The sequence below is a fragment of the Gigantopelta aegis genome, chromosome 3 (genome assembly GCF_016097555.1).
Source record: "Gigantopelta aegis isolate Gae_Host chromosome 3, Gae_host_genome, whole genome shotgun sequence".
NCBI classification, from domain to species: Eukaryota; Metazoa; Mollusca; class Gastropoda; order Neomphalida; family Peltospiridae; genus Gigantopelta; species Gigantopelta aegis.
Window position 1 is genome coordinate 47928168 of NC_054701.1, and position 13517 is coordinate 47941684.

General features: G+C 36.4%; 1 protein-coding gene across 1 annotated transcript in view; it reads right to left on the reverse strand.

Moving 5' to 3' along the window:
• Positions 1–4308: 4308 nt before the first annotated feature.
• The window catches only part of LOC121368150 (ataxin-7-like), a 41595-nt gene continuing 32386 nt past the window's right edge, over positions 4309–13517 (reverse strand). Inside the window, exon 11 of the mRNA XM_041492752.1 lies at positions 4309–12042. Coding sequence (XP_041348686.1) covers positions 11609–12042 — 434 coding nt within the window. The 3' untranslated portion in view covers positions 4309–11608. The remainder of the gene's footprint in view (positions 12043–13517) is intronic.

A 13517-nucleotide genomic window follows, 5' to 3' on the forward strand; every position in this document is an offset into this window, starting at 1 on the left:
AATGGAAAAATGTGGTGAGTTTCCTCGCTAAAACTGCTTGTCAGAATTACCAAATGTTTGGCACCCAATAGCCATTGATTAATTAATCAATGTGTTCTAGTGGTGTCATTAAACAAAACAAATTTTTGCTATTCAGTGGGGTGAACCAGTAATTCATATTCAATATTTAGAATGATGCGAGTGTTGATGTATACTACTCAAAAGAATTTAAGGGTCAAAAATGTATAACCAAATAAGTTTCAGAGTGTATTAGATTGATGATGTAAACTACACCAAATATTTAATTTATTGTTCCATATTTACAAAAAACCACAAATAAACGTCACTGTATACAAGAAAGTCACATGACATGCTGTCAAAGTTGAAGGTTGTCAAACATGGATTTTACACATTAGAACATTCGTTTAATAGTGTGTGAATCCACCCCTGGCGCGAATACACTCGACACATCGTTGCCTCATGCTGTTGATCAGACGTCTGAAGAACTCTTGGGGAATGGCCTGCCACTCTGCCATAAGAAGTTGACCCAGATCATGAAGGTTGGCCGGAGGGGCATGGTTATCCTGCCTAATTCGTCCCAGGCGTGCTCTATTGGGGCCAAGTCAGGCGAATATGCTGGCCAATCCATCCTGGCGATACCTTGTTGTCTGAGAAAGTCCGTTACCACCCTGGCGCGGTGAGGTCTGGCATTGTCATCCTGCAGAACTGCCCCGCCGCCAATCTGCTGAAGGCCTGGGAGAACCAACGGCCGGATAATCTCATTCAGATAGCGGATTCCATTCAGATTGCCATCCACCACATAGAGGGGGGTCCTGTGGTGGATAGAGATGCCGCCCCACACCATGACGCTGCCACCACCGAACCGGTGACGTTGTCTAACGTTAACGTCAGCGAAGCGCTCCCCAGGACGTCTGTAGACACGAACCCGACCGTCGTTGAACTGGAGACTAAACCTGGACTCATCAGTGAACATCACTCGACCCCACTGAACACGTTGCCACCGCAGATGAAGCGTGCACCAGTGACGTCTGGCCGTTCTGTGACGTGGTAGGAGTGATGGTCGAACAGCCTGGCGACGGCAGCGTAGATTATTGGCTCTCAGACGATTGCGTATGGTTTGATCAGACACTCGAGTTCCAGTCGCAGTCCGCAGATTGTCACGTAATCGGCTTGCAGTGGTTGTGCGTTGACGTAGAGCCATATTGGTGATGTAGCGGTCCTCTCTATTTGTAGTGCTTCGGGGTCTTCCCGAACGTTGACGATTTCGAATAGAATTCGTTGCTTGGTACCGTTGCCACAGTCGGCCAACGACACTTTGACTGACACCAAGTCTCAGAGCAACATTTCTTTGCGTATTGCCATCCTGAAGCCAAGCAATAGCCCTTCCTCGATCTTCGATAGTCAGTTGAAGTCGTACCATTGTCGAATTTGGAGTGTGCACCGTACACGAACGCAAGCTCCAATTATACGGAAATTCAGCATTGGGAACATGGAATACACGTGCAAAGCGTGCAAAGCGTGCAAATGAAGCGCTTTGTGAAAAAGCAAGTTATGGGCACTTAGCAGACCTTTCGCTTTCGCCCTAATTTAGGTGCAAATGTAAGCATGTTTTCGCCATTAGAACTAGTCGACAGTGTCAATGACAGTGGCTTTTAATTCATTTATGGGTTGCTTAGACCCACTTTCGTCAAAATGGAGCAATACCATGCGTGACATTATGGTCTAGCTAATATAACTGACATTCAGAAAATAATGTCGAAAATATCGTCTGACCCTTAAATTCTTTTGAGTAGTATATATTTAAATTATGATGGAAATTTGTTTAAATAAAAGCGGGATCAGGTACTAGCCACTTGCTGTAAGTCCCATTTATTTATTATACTACAGACCTCAGCATTTAAGGGGAGCTATCACTCTTACTCCCATCACTCCCCTGAGACTAATTCAATGAGATTCATTTTAGCTCCCCTTAGCATATTAAAAAATGTTTGTTTTAACGACACCTCTAGAGCACATTTATTATCAATCATCAGCTATTGGATATGAAACATTTGGTAATTTTTGACATATAGTCTTAAAGAGGAAACCCACTACATTTTTCCATTAGTAGCAAGGGGTCTTTTATATACACCATATCCCACAGACAGGATAGCACATACCATGGCCTTTGATATACCAGTTGTGGTGCACTGGCTGGAGTGAAATATAGCCCAATGGGCCCACTAACAGGGATCGATCCCAGACCAACCGCACATCAAGCAATCACTTTACCCCTGGGCTACGTCCTGCCCCTCTAGCATGTTAAATTATACCGTATCAGTATGGTAATATCTTAATGACTTACCATAATCTAAGTTATGGGAGCAATTAATCACTCCCCTCACGTTTTTTCATGTCGACATCTGTACTACTACAGTAATCTATTTAGACATGAACATGTGGAAGGAAATATTTTATTTAAAGACGCACCCCAACACATTTTATTTATGGTTATATGGCGTCAGACATGGTTAAGGACCACACAAATATATGTAGAGAGGAAACCCGCTGTTACCACTTCATGTGCTACTCTTTTTGACTAGCAGCAAGGGATCTTTTATATGCACCATCCCCCAGACAGGATAGTACATACCACAGCCTTTGTTACACCAGAGGAATGTCTGTAGTGTTGAATGTGCTGCCTATATGTTCCCAGTCAATTTCTGACAATATGAATTGATTTTTGATGCAGTCATTATTTCTTGTTGCTACCTGTGTGATCCTTTATTTCTTTCCATCAGTATATATATACTTAATATTAGTTGTACTGTGGTTAGTAATAAGAATTGTGTTTTAGGCATAGATGTTATGTTATTCTGCACCGGCCTCAGTGGCATCATGGTTAGGCCATCGGTCTACAGGTTGGTAGGTACTGGGTTCAGATCCCAGTCGAGGCATGGGATTTTTAATCCAGATACAGACTTCAAACCCTGAGCGAGTGCTCCACAAGGCTCAATGGGTTGGTGTAAACCACTTGCACCGACCAGTGATCCATAACTGGTTCAACAAAGGCCATGGTTTGTGCTATCCTGCCTGTGGGAAGCGCAAATAAAAGATCCCTTGCTGCCCGTCATAAAAGGGTAGCCTATGTGGTGACAGCGGATTTCCCCTAAAAAAACAGTGTCAGAATGACCACATGTTTGACGTCCAATAGCCGATGATAAGATATCAATGTGCTCTAGTGGCGTCATTAAATAAAACAAACTTTACTTTTTGTTATCCTGCAAACACTGCTTATATTGGCCGATTATGATGACTGATTAAAGCAGTCATAAATGTATGTTAGCAGATTATGACTTATGTGTGCCACGTCACGAGTCTACATTACAAAATCGTTCATTTGACCACTAGATCATTGTACAATGTAGCTGAAATAACAGAAATAAGTTTTTCTGGTCTGTAGAATAAAGAGAATAACTAGTTAATGATGTAGGGTATCAGTTTTATCCTGTTCAGGGCCGAATGAGAAATTCCACTCGACAAGCAGAGCAGAACTTCCCATCACAGAATAAAACTGATATCCTATGTCATTAACTAATTATTCTCCGTGTAAAACTAGATTTACAGTGTTTTGTGAAACAGGTCCCTGCTCCAAAACACATCGCTCATAGTACAGGATGCTACCTTTCTTAAGAAGTTACCTTACCTTTCTCCCAAACTGGTCAATATAATACAAATTAACTCATAGTATAGGATGCTACCTTTCTTAAGAAGTTACCTTCCCCCAAACTGGTCAATATAATACAAATTAACCCATAGTATAGGATGCTACCTTTCTTAAGAAGTTACCTTCCCCCAAACTGGTCAATATAATACAAATTAACCCATAGTATAGGATGCTACCTTTCTTAAGAAGTTACCTTCCCTTTCTCCCAAACTGGTCAATATAATACAAATTAACTCATAGTATAGGATGCTACCTTTCTTAAGAAGTTACCTTCCCCCAAACTGGTCAATATAATACAAATTAACCCATAGTATAGGATGCTACCTTTCTTAAGAAGTTACCTTCCCCCAAACTGGTCAATATAATACAAATTAACCCATAGTATAGGATGCTACCTTTCTTAAGAAGTTACCTTACCTTCCTCCCAAACTGGTCAATATAATACAAATTAACCCATAGTATAGGATGCTACCTTTCTTAAGAAGTTACCTTACCTTTCTCCCAAACTGGTCAATATAATACAAATTAACCCAACTAGGCTAGTATTGCTCTCAATATAATAAACAAAATGTAATTTAAGGAAAATAAAAACAAATACAAAGTTAACTTTATGCAGATGTAAATTTATTCAGTTCAATTGTTATATTGAAGATTTTAAATTTTTTATAACCAGTAAAGCATATCAATATACAATGGTATGTAGAAAAAACATTTATAAACAAATATTCATAGAAATTGCTATTCTGTATCAAGACAAATGCATATCAGTGGTGTCTATGATACAATAATTATATTTTTTTCTCCCTGATAACAACTCCAAGTTTATCACCATGTGTTGTGAGCAAACTGCTCCGTTTTGTCACCCTGGTGAAGTGACACCCTAAACACATCTACCACCTGTGGTAGAAGATAAATTAGAACAGATTGCATCAACAAATATTGTCTTGTAACAAGTCTACGAGACAATCAGTTCGGAGACATGATACTAGAAAGAATGAAAAAGATTTGCTCAATGTATTTTATCATTAGAGATCAAGGTTCTGAACAGTGACATATGAAGATGAAATTTTGGTTCGATGTATTGTACCATCACATGGACCTACTGTATTGTAATAATTAAAAGATAAGTGTATTGTACCGTTAGATCCAGCTACTGAAGAGATATATAAGGATGAACATACTGGTTCTATATATTGTACCATGATGTGAAGCTACTGTATTGTACTAATTAAAAGATCAGTTCAATGTACTGTACCATCGTATCAAGTTATTGTAATAAGAAAAAGAATGAAAGATCGGTTCTACATTTTGTATCATCATGTCAGGCTATTGTAATGTTACAAGAGAAGGAAACATCAATTCTATGTAATGTATCATATCATGATGAAATACTGCACCAATGTGATTCCACAGAAAATCTGTGAGTCAAATTAAATGTGCAGCTGTCACTGGTAAAAGGCACAACTAATTAACAGCAGCTTTAGTATTCCATAAATATGTATATCATGTATTTATCTTAACCCAGCCATGTCAGACATCTACATAAACAAAGGTGATTTAGCACAATAACTATATTGATTCAGTGAAGTGTTGAATGATGTAGACAAAACTGTGTTTAACAATGAATCCAAAATAAATAAAAATATTTTTGTATTGTATTTGGTAAATGATACAAATATTTTTGATAAAATCTTTAAAGCTACCCCAAGTACAATTAGTGTACATTAAAAAAAAAAATTTTTGACTAAAGTGTAGGTTTACTCCCATCCACATTTTTATTATTATTATTATTGTGGTTGTTGTTGTTGTTGTTTTTTTTTGTTTTTTTGTTTTTTTTTCTTCTTTTTTTTTTTGGGGGGGGGGGGGGGGGGGGGGGGGGGGGAGAAAGAGTACATGGATATGGTTTAATCCCAAATGCAGAAGAAAAAGAAATACTCAACACCTGAGCACTAATTGATCAAGGTAGCTGGTAGCTGGTGGGGCACTTGTTAGGATAGGGAAAAACTTGACCTGTGCCACGATGGCAATCAATGTTACATCAAACTGACTTTTAGGTAAGCACCCTTCCACAGAACCACATCTCACCCTGCATGTTATGTACAATAAATTGTAATTGCCGACATTATTAAGTTTTTCTGTTCTGGACAAAGGAGCTGGCATAAGTCGACACCAGCACCCATGACAGGCGTGTGCTACAACAATTTGCTCTGAATGTGCACGTTAAACCCTATGACCTGACCTGACTATTAAGTTTTATTGTTAATGCACATGTGGGTAATCAAATTCAAATATACTGATGGAAAGAAATAAGGGAACATATGACATTTTTAGATCAATGTTAATTCACTACAAGCATAGTAATGTCGTATAAAATACAAAAATATAATATGGGACTGAATGTCACTAAAGTGAGGTTGAATGTCGGAAACATGGTCAGCTTGCTTACATGATGATTGTGTTTACAGTCAATATTTGCCATTTCCTTATTTTTTTTCCATCAGTATATAATGTTTAGTTACTGTATGTTCAAATTATGTGTATTTTGAATTTGACTGAATGACGGATATTAAAAACAGTTATCTCCCTTACAAAATTATTTTTGGAATAGCCGATACCCGAAATAACTTTTAATATACATGATGACACTTTATTTAACTAAACTGATTGTCCAATATGGTCAAGAAAAATTAAATAAATCATGACGAAATTTTGTGACAACTGAGCATATTGAGCCAAAAATTAAAAACCAATTTATTCCATTAGCTTTTCAGTCTCTAGTATCATGTCTCTGGTTGAAAGGCATCCAATTAACGGCACGTAGTCTTGGCAACATCTCATTTCTGCTGTAGTAGTTGATCCATCAGTGTTGCCATAGTAACAGATAGCACTGCCATGGAAGTTTTCAAGATAAATACATAATAATAATAATAATAATAATAATAATATAGGTAATACCATTATGACATCACAAAGTGAACACAGCCAGTCTACCACTTTAGTGCACAAGGAGTATATAGGAGTCCAGCTAATCAGTGGATGGGACACATTTCATCCAGCCAATGAGAACGGTTGTCTGGAAATTGTTACACTTTCAAAACAATAATAGCACTCAAAGTCCTTTCACACATCTGTAGGCACTAACCTTGCAAACAATAGAATATATTATGACAAATGAAATGCTCACACAAACTCTCAAATGATTCCTAAAAATTCCATTTATGTACAAATTTCGGGAAAGAAACCATTTGTTCTGAAATACAGCACTAGTTGAACACTATAAATTGTTACCGTTTTTCACAAACTAACAATACATTCTAGTTTTCAGCAGTAATGGGTCTAGGAACTGGAATGTGTTTTTTTTTCTTTCTTTCTTTCTTTTTTTGTTTTGTTTTTGTTTTATTGAAGGAAAAAAAAACCCCAAACATGGATGATGATTAAAAAAACCCCACCCCAAAACCCGGCAACAAACCAATGAATTATGTAGACAATCAATGTTCTACATTTGTTTTGTTTTTTAAGTACTGAGATTCAAACTTCACAATCATTAATTACCTAACTCTAATACCATCTCCCTTCACAGAGTTTGTCTCTCTCCAATATGGCTTTTGATTGGTAATGCATAGAACATTATAATCTCCTGAACAGTAACAACTATAAATAGCATAAATATGAAAAAAATTGAAAAAAAAAGAAAGAATTGTCCATCCGGCTGCAATAAATTATTAGATTGTGGACATTACAATGTACTGTTTGATGAAAATCGAAAAGCACAACAAAAAGCTACACAACACCCTACTAACAAACAAGATTTGATTTCAGTTCAGTCGTTGTTTAACTTCAGCAATGATGAAGAAATGTTGACACAGCAGATGGTGGGCACTCGAGAGCTTGGGTCAGCACTGCAGTGATGTGTCACGGAGTAAAGAGGCAGTTGACAGGATCAGAACCCCGTGGGAAATTACTTGAATTAAACACAGTTCTGGATTGAAGTTATCATCATGGCAGTTAACGGCCACATAAATTTCAAACGCAAAGCGATTAGAAAATTTGGGACGTGTCATACTGATAATAATCCAAACAGAAGTACATAGCTCTTATGTAATTTCCTCACTCATAGATTTCAGAGGTCTAGCCAAGAAAGAAATTAAGAAAATTTGATTAACGTGAATTACAAAATGTACACATCCAATTTTAATTATGTTAACAGTCACAGTAAGTGTTGAAAAGTAAAAATATATTTAAATTCTACCCAAACACCACCCTTCTCCATTACTGTATGATATATATATATATATTTAAAAAAAAATGATAAAAAAAACAAACAAAAAAACAAATGAAAATAATAAAAATATTAACCATGACAAAGTTTTTAAAATTTAACCCAAATGACTGCAAATGAAATATATTTAAAACTAAAAGAACCTAAAAGACAAAAAGCTGTGTAAAGGAACTATGTAACTGATGGTATCTGTATTCGACTTCATCATTTATTAAACCAATAATGGATGGATGAATAGTTAATACTAATAACATAATTATTACCACATATTAGTTGCCAAGAGAAGTATTTCACAATCACACACTTTGTTTTTGTTTTTTTGCAAGGGATATACAAATCCTAAATCCTGTTAGTGTTATGGGTAATCTAGCAGAAAAGATAAACTGATTTTTTAATTTTTTTTTAAACTTGAGGAAACTGAAGAAAAAAAAACCCTTGGGTGTATTTTCTTTTATAAACACTTTGCCCTTCCTGAAACAAAATGCATATTCCCCAAAGAATAGTAGTCTGATTTGAACATGACTGGAACAGGAAGGACGACGCAGTAGAAGAATTTTAGTCCATCCCATTGGTTGTTGGGATGTTTGAACCAGACTACTATCCTAAGGGGAATATGCATTTTGTTTGAGGACAGGTGAAGTTGAAAAGAAATTTAAATACATACTCCCAAAAGTAAAGGGAGGTGAATTCATTAGAACTGGCTGCAAATAACTGAAGGTTTTATTTTTTGCCTATGATGGACAAGTACACACAACTGAAATGGAGTGTTAAATTCAAAACCACTATGCTTCACACAAAGTGGTGAAGCATACTAACAAATCGAAACAATCTCCAAATGCACACAGATAATGAGACAAGACACAGAAGCTACTAATCTCAAAACAAAATAAATATTAGGCACAAATAACATTGTTTATTTTATTCCTATTGAAAATATTATGGGACTACCAACATCAGGACAAATGTAAAACATAAATTAGACCTTAGGTAAGAAAGAATTATTTTTGATTCAAGCTACTGTTTGGTCATTCAGAGTCAAGTACCGTCATTGCCATACGAGCGACAAGATTAATTTCGATTTACATATGTTGATTTAGGTAAAGTTAAGATAGTTACCAATATCAAAGGTAATTGTAATTTTGACAAAACTCATTCACTGAATATTTCTATTAAAACCACTATTCCAAGAGTGGTATATAAAAGACGGGGGAACTCGTGTATGTGGTCCTGTCTATAGGGTACTGCTTATAAAAAGAGTCCTTGCTATAAATTAAAAAAACAGCTAACTGGATAATGGCAGCATGTTTCTTGTCACATAAGTTAGACTGTGTTACAATTATATATCAGAGGCCTAATAGATGATTATTAATCTTTGTCTATTACCTTTAACTTCTGACATTTATGTGTCAGGGTAAAATATCAAATGGAAATTAGTATCATTTCACATAATCTGTGTTGACCTCCACAAAATAAATTAGACTCTGAATGGATATCATTATAGTAGTCATTCATCTAAATAAAAAAACAAAATACACCCTCCTCCCATTTAAAAAAAAAAGGATTGGAAGAATAAAAATAATAATCTTGATGTTTAAATTAGTAGGGTGGTATTACTATACTTTTACTGTAGGGTGGTATTACTATACTTTTACTGTGGGGATTGGCACGAAATATCAGTCTAGAAAAATGGGTGATGAAGCCTGGCCTGTCATGTCATTTTGCTTCGTACAAGAAATACATTATTTTTATCACTGACCAACAAACTTTTGAAAATTAGTATAATCTCTAGCTAATTTACACCAAAATCCAGAATTTTTAAAAATTATTATGTACAGTAAAATTCTGTTTTTGAAAATAAACATGCAAAGTTACACTTTTATTTCCAAAAGTATGTGATCCGTGATTTAATGTTACATAAAAACTATTTGAATGCAAAACTTAAGTCTATACAATATAATTTGTTTTGTTTTTTTAAAAGATTCAGATTTCACCAACTTAGGAATAACAAAAGATGGCACTAGTTACAGAATCCAGACAAAAATCAACAATATAGCAGTACGAAGTACTTCGTAAAATATCAAACAATTACGAAAAATTAATTAACTTTAAAAAAAAAAAATATTTGACACCACTAGAGCACATTGATTTATTAATCACTGGGGCTATTGGTTGTCAAACATTTTGTAAATCTGAAATGTAGTCTTCATAGGATGCCTTTGATATAGTTGTCATCCAGTGGTTGGGACGAGGAAAAACCCCAGAGTCACTGAGGGGACTTGATCCTTAGACTCGAGCACATCAGGCAAATGCTCTACGGGCTAAGCTAGATCCCACCCCCAATTAAATCTTAAAGGGATTTTATTTTTGTACAACCAAGTGAAATGAAGGTAGTCTAATACTGTAGTAGTTTGAAAATAAAATACTTGTATATATTAGAAATGGACTAACATATGATTATTTAAACAAAATTTTAGGTGTTCATTACAGGAACTGTTCACACAAGAAAAGCTATTGCTAACTTTAGGTTCAGTTTTGTGAAATGTCAATTATTTTTAATGTCAAAATTTCATTAAAAGTCCAGTAGGAAGTTTAACCACATGAATAGCGATTCTAAAACCTTTCGCTAGTTGGTTTTGTTATACTTATTTCTAAAAAGGTAGCATTTTAAGCCTATAAATTTAAGCAAAACATGTAGATTGGAAGCATAAGGAAGTATATCTTATGTATTGCCATAAGAAAATATTGTCTTAAAACTACCTCTATTTTTTTTTAAATAAAATTTTCAAGTTTGAAATAATAAAATAGCTATTATGCTTTAGTTTACAGATTGAGAACAATCTGCTAAATAAATACACCGTAACAGATTGTAAGCATTGAGTAGTCTTTTCAGTAGTATCCTTAATACAATGTGATTATTTCATAAAATTTAGATTGCTGAAAATAACAATATACACCAAGGGTAGAATGCTTGCACCCATTCAGTACTATGGAAAATGGGAAGAATAATCACTTCTATATTAGAATTTATAATCATTGTACAATTCTCTCAAAATTAATGACTTTTAACAAAAGTCAATACAGACAAATTTAATTTTTTTTAAAAATAATAAGATATTTTCAACAGAGCTGTTTTACAGCAGGATGTAGCCACACATGTATATATATATATATTTATTATTTATCTATATATTATATGCACTGATTGTCTGATCTCAAATCTTTGCACATTTTTCTTTAACCATTAAAGCACAATGTCATGATACTGTAACTGTCGAGTTGAGCTTCACATTTGGCAGTTATTTTTTGTAACACAGACCTAATTGCACACTGTTTGTGTCCTATCACTAGTGAACACACACACACACCCCCAAAAGAAAAAAAGAGAGAGAGAGAAAAACTTAGGTTAAAAAAATAATAATAAAAAAAAAAAAAAAGAGGAAAAAAAAGACCCTAACATATCACAAACGGTTCTGCAAGCACTTGGAACAAACCACTACAGAATGAGAGAGAGAGAGAGAGAGAGAGAGAGAGAGAGAGAGAGAGAGAGAGAGACAGAGAGAGAGAGAGAGAGAGAGAGAGGTTATTACAAGCAATCCACTGGCTGGACGTTTCCCTGTGTCGTGCTAGGAGATCAGGTTTGAAGGAGAGTTTGATATCTGTGGCTGCAGATGCAGCTCCTGCTTGGACGAACCGTCGTTTGTACTCGTCGTCATAAACAGTGTGCGTTGCTGACCCTGCTGTGTCGCCAAGGCATTAAAACTGGCCTGGTTCACGATAGGAATAGTCACAGACACTGGCTGCATTGTTATTTTTCCGCTCACGTTTTTCGACATATTTATCTGCGCCGGTTTCATCTGCAGCTGACTTAGCTGTGAGGCGGTGAGAGCCTGGCCCGTGCAGAGCTGTGCTGTGGTAATGCCCTGACTGGTGCACAGTTGGGAGCCCACCTGGCCCGAGGCGTGCAACAGTCCGGGGGCGATATTCATTGTTAAACCTGCTTTTGTGTGTTTAGCCATATTGGAACTAGCTCGTTGACAAGGTGCTGCTGCTTTATGATCTGGAAGAAAAAAAAGAAGATAATTACTAATGGTGTTGTTGGGTTTTTTAAGACCAAGGCGGCTGGGGAAGGGGGGAATAATATTTTAAAAACATAGAAACACTGTTTTAATAATCTGTTAATTTACTAACAGCGGTTTTTTGGGTTATTTTAAAGATTGGGGAGTGGGGAGAAATCTGATATTATTTTAAAATACATGTATATTGTAGTTAAATATATATCTGAATAATTCCACAAATTCTGCCATAAAATAGTCAGGAAAATTAACCTAAGAAATATTTAAAAAACAAAGAAACACTGTTTTAATAATCTATTAGTAAAGTGCTGCTGCTTTATGATCTGGAAGAAAAAAAAAGAAAGATAATTACTAATGGTGTTGTTGGGTTTTTTAAAACCAAGGCAGCTGGGGAAGGGGGAAATAATATTTTAAAAACATAGAAACACTGTTTTAATAATCTGTTAATAATTTACTAACAGCGTTTTTTTGGGTTATTTTAAAGATTGGGGAGGGGGAGAAATCTGATATTATTTTAAAATACATGTATATTGTAGTTAAAAATGGATCTGAAAACTTGAGTGTTTTCTCTTTTATAGATACATTACCTGTCCTCAAACAAGTGCACCTCCCCCCCACGCAAGTGGTCTGGTCCGAACATCCCAACAGCCAATGGGATGGCCTAAATTCTTCTACTGCATACTGCTCTCTAGTTCCGGTCACATGACTGTAACTTCCTTCTTTTTCCCTGAGCGCATCGCACGGAGAACAGGAAGCGGGGAGGCCCGGGCGGGATGAATCTTGAGGACAGGTAATGTATCTATAAAAGAGAAAACACTCAAGTTTTCTCCATTTCTATAGACATTACCTGTCCTCAAACAAGTGCAGCATTCAACAGATGGTGGTGGGTGCCGAGATCCGTAGATGCTTGTGATAACTCCCCAACCGGAAAGAGGCTGACTAGTGGAAGAATAAGGCCAACCTTGGTAAGCCCTCATCCTAGGGATGCCCGTCACAGACCAATGCAGGTGATGTTAGTAACAACAACCAGAATGGTGGCATCCGTCAGCAGTGGCAGGTACGGCTCCTAGAACACATGGACCAGGAGGCGGAAGCCACATCTCATGCTGGTTCTGACAGGGTGGGAAGACGTAGCCACCAGGGATGCAGGTGTTAGGTAACCCTCACGTATTGAAGTGTTATAGTTTTTCAATAACAAGCGACAACCTAATGAGGTGCATCCGTCAGAACATTGAACAAAACAAGACCCCCGAGTGTTTTCTGTCTAGTACACCAAAGATCTGTTAGTTCAATAACGACAACCAATAACCACATGCAGTGCAGGGTAAAGGTTATCGAGACAAAAGTTCCGGCACCAGTACGTGAACTGTGCAAAAGAACAAAAGTCTAAGCAATCCTCATCTGTCTATTCGATGGACATCTCGGTATGCAGCCCAGAATCAGACAGACATCAACGGCG